The sequence below is a fragment of the Daktulosphaira vitifoliae genome, unplaced genomic scaffold (genome assembly GCF_025091365.1).
Source record: "Daktulosphaira vitifoliae isolate Bord-2020 unplaced genomic scaffold, ASM2509136v1 Scaffold_2, whole genome shotgun sequence".
Taxonomy (NCBI): Eukaryota; Metazoa; Arthropoda; class Insecta; order Hemiptera; family Phylloxeridae; genus Daktulosphaira; species Daktulosphaira vitifoliae.
In genome coordinates, this window is record NW_026099573.1 from 20,055,615 (window position 1) to 20,057,963 (window position 2,349).

Here is a 2,349-nt window from a genome sequence, read left to right on the forward strand (position 1 = left end):
TTTTATTACTAAGGGTATTGTTAAAACAGCCAATAAAAAGTATACTAACTTGAATAATGATTATGAATTAACTCTTAATGGTGAAACACAAATATTTCCTTGCCACGATTTTGATGACACTCAAATGCCTACTATGAAATTTAATTTTGTTTCATTGAATGTAGTTAAGGATTTGGATACTGATAGTATGGTTGATGTAATTGGAGTGTGTCAACATGCATCTGATGTTGTTAATCTAGTTTCAAAGACTACAAAAAAAGAATTAAAAAAAAGAGACATCACTTTGGTAGACCAGTCTTTAAGTTCTGTAACTGTAACTCTTTGGGACAATCTTGCAGAAGAATTTGATGGATCATTACAACCTGTTGTAGCAATAAAAGGAAGTAAAATACGCGAGTTTATGGGAAGTAAGTCGTTGTCTTTAATGGGATCAACATTAATGCAGATTAATCCAGATATTGAAGATTCTCATCGTTTAAGAGGTTGGTATGATGCTCTTCCTTCAACAGTAGAGTTTAATAGTATATCTACACGTTCTGAAAGTGGAACTAATTCACAATTTCATACTATTAAAAGTGCTCAAATTGCTCAGCTTGGCAGTGGAGATAAAGCTGATTATTACAGTATGTACTCATATTTAGTCTTCATAAAAGGTGATTCTGCACTTTACAAAGCATGTCCAAAGGCTGATTGTCAAAAAAAAGTAATTGACAGAAATGATGGAACTTACCGTTGTGAAAAATGTAATGACGAGTCTGAAAATTTCAAATATAGATTACTTCTTCAAGCACAGCTGTGTGACACTACTGGTAGTCAATGGGTAACTATGTTTCAAGAAGCAGGAGAAGGATTATTAGGAATAAATACATCAGAATTAGGTAAATTCTATGATGATGACAAAGAAGAATATAACAATATTATTCATAAAAAGATGTTCAAGATGTTTGAAACAAGAGTAAGAGCTAAATTAGAAACTTACAATAATGAAACTAGATTAAAAGTATCAGTGATGAATATGAAGCCTGTTGATTTCAAACTTGCATCTTCTAAATTGATAGCTGATATTAAAAGACTTAGTGGAATAGGTACTTCTACAATGTAATTTTTTTTCATAGCATTTTAATTTTTTTATCATATAAGATGTCTAAAATATTTTTTAATAATTAAAACATAATATGATTAATTTATTTAATATTATTTATAAAATAAACTTAATTTTTCATGCCTTAAAACAAAATTTAAAAATTAGTAGTATTATTATATAATTTATAGTATGTCAGCATTTGTGCAGCAGATCATCTACCTAAATGCTAATGATTTTTTTCAATTTAATGTTAAATATTATTTAGTAATTACTAAACTATAAGAGCTACAATTAATAATTTCAAATACTCTAAAGTAATTAACTAGATGTTCATGTTACAGAATGTGTTAATTGCTTTCATTTCATTATAATTTAATATTTTATACTTATATTTTAAAAAGTGTTCATCAAATTGTTCTATTTTTTAATATTAAAGATAGTGTCTTAATCATGGCTTCGAGTCTGAATTAGACAATATTCAGATCTTGTTGTAATATCTTAATAAATACCAAAAATATTTAAGAGTATACATACATTTTTTAACTGTTAGAATGGATTCTATATCTTAATAATTGTTTAATATGTTGAGATATGTTGATACAAGAAGTATTTTACAAAATTGTGTTTCTAATTTTAATTATTATTTATGAATTATTTACAATTTTTTTGTTACAACACTTATAATTTTTATTAATTTTAAGAAATACTTAGACTTTCATCCTATACATTTTAGTGAATTTTTAAGAAGATTTTATACTTAAATTCAGCCAATACTCATGGCAACATTTAAAAATGTATAATATTAATAGTAATTCAGCAGGTATTTGTGTAGCAGGTTGTCTACTTAATAAATATAAATAATTTTCAATTTAATGTTAAATATATTAATTGCGTATTTCATTAAATATTATTTAATAATTACTAAAATGTAAGAGCTAAAATGGATTGTAATTTAAAGTATATTTTTTTGATTATGTAATATACCAACAAAGGTATATCAAATACAAAGAAATATCTTATCCATAGTTAAATCAATTTGATGTGAGGGATGTTTAAAGAAAATTATAGAAATATGGAGAAGTACTACCAATGTTGAAAATAGTCTTTATAAAAATATTTAACGTGCCTGAAGTTTGTAATACCTTTTCAACAATTAATAAATTTTTATTATAAATTAAAAATAAATAATTTAATATATTTTATCATTCATTTTACAAATAAGAAAAGTTTTATTGTGGAGATTGTGGTACCTCCTTTTTTTTATA

At 24.8% G+C, this 2,349-nt stretch overlaps 1 protein-coding gene across 1 annotated transcript in view; it reads left to right on the plus strand.

Annotated features, from left to right (window-relative positions):
- The window catches only part of LOC126897775 (replication protein A 70 kDa DNA-binding subunit-like), a 2,903-nt gene extending 951 nt beyond the window's left edge, over nucleotides 1–1,952 (plus strand). The window contains exon 2 of the mRNA XM_050671641.1: nucleotides 14–1,952. Within this exon, the coding sequence (XP_050527598.1) occupies nucleotides 14–1,102 (1,089 nt within the window). The 3' untranslated portion in view covers nucleotides 1,103–1,952. The remainder of the gene's footprint in view (nucleotides 1–13) is intronic.
- Nucleotides 1,953–2,349: the final 397 nt, after the last annotated feature.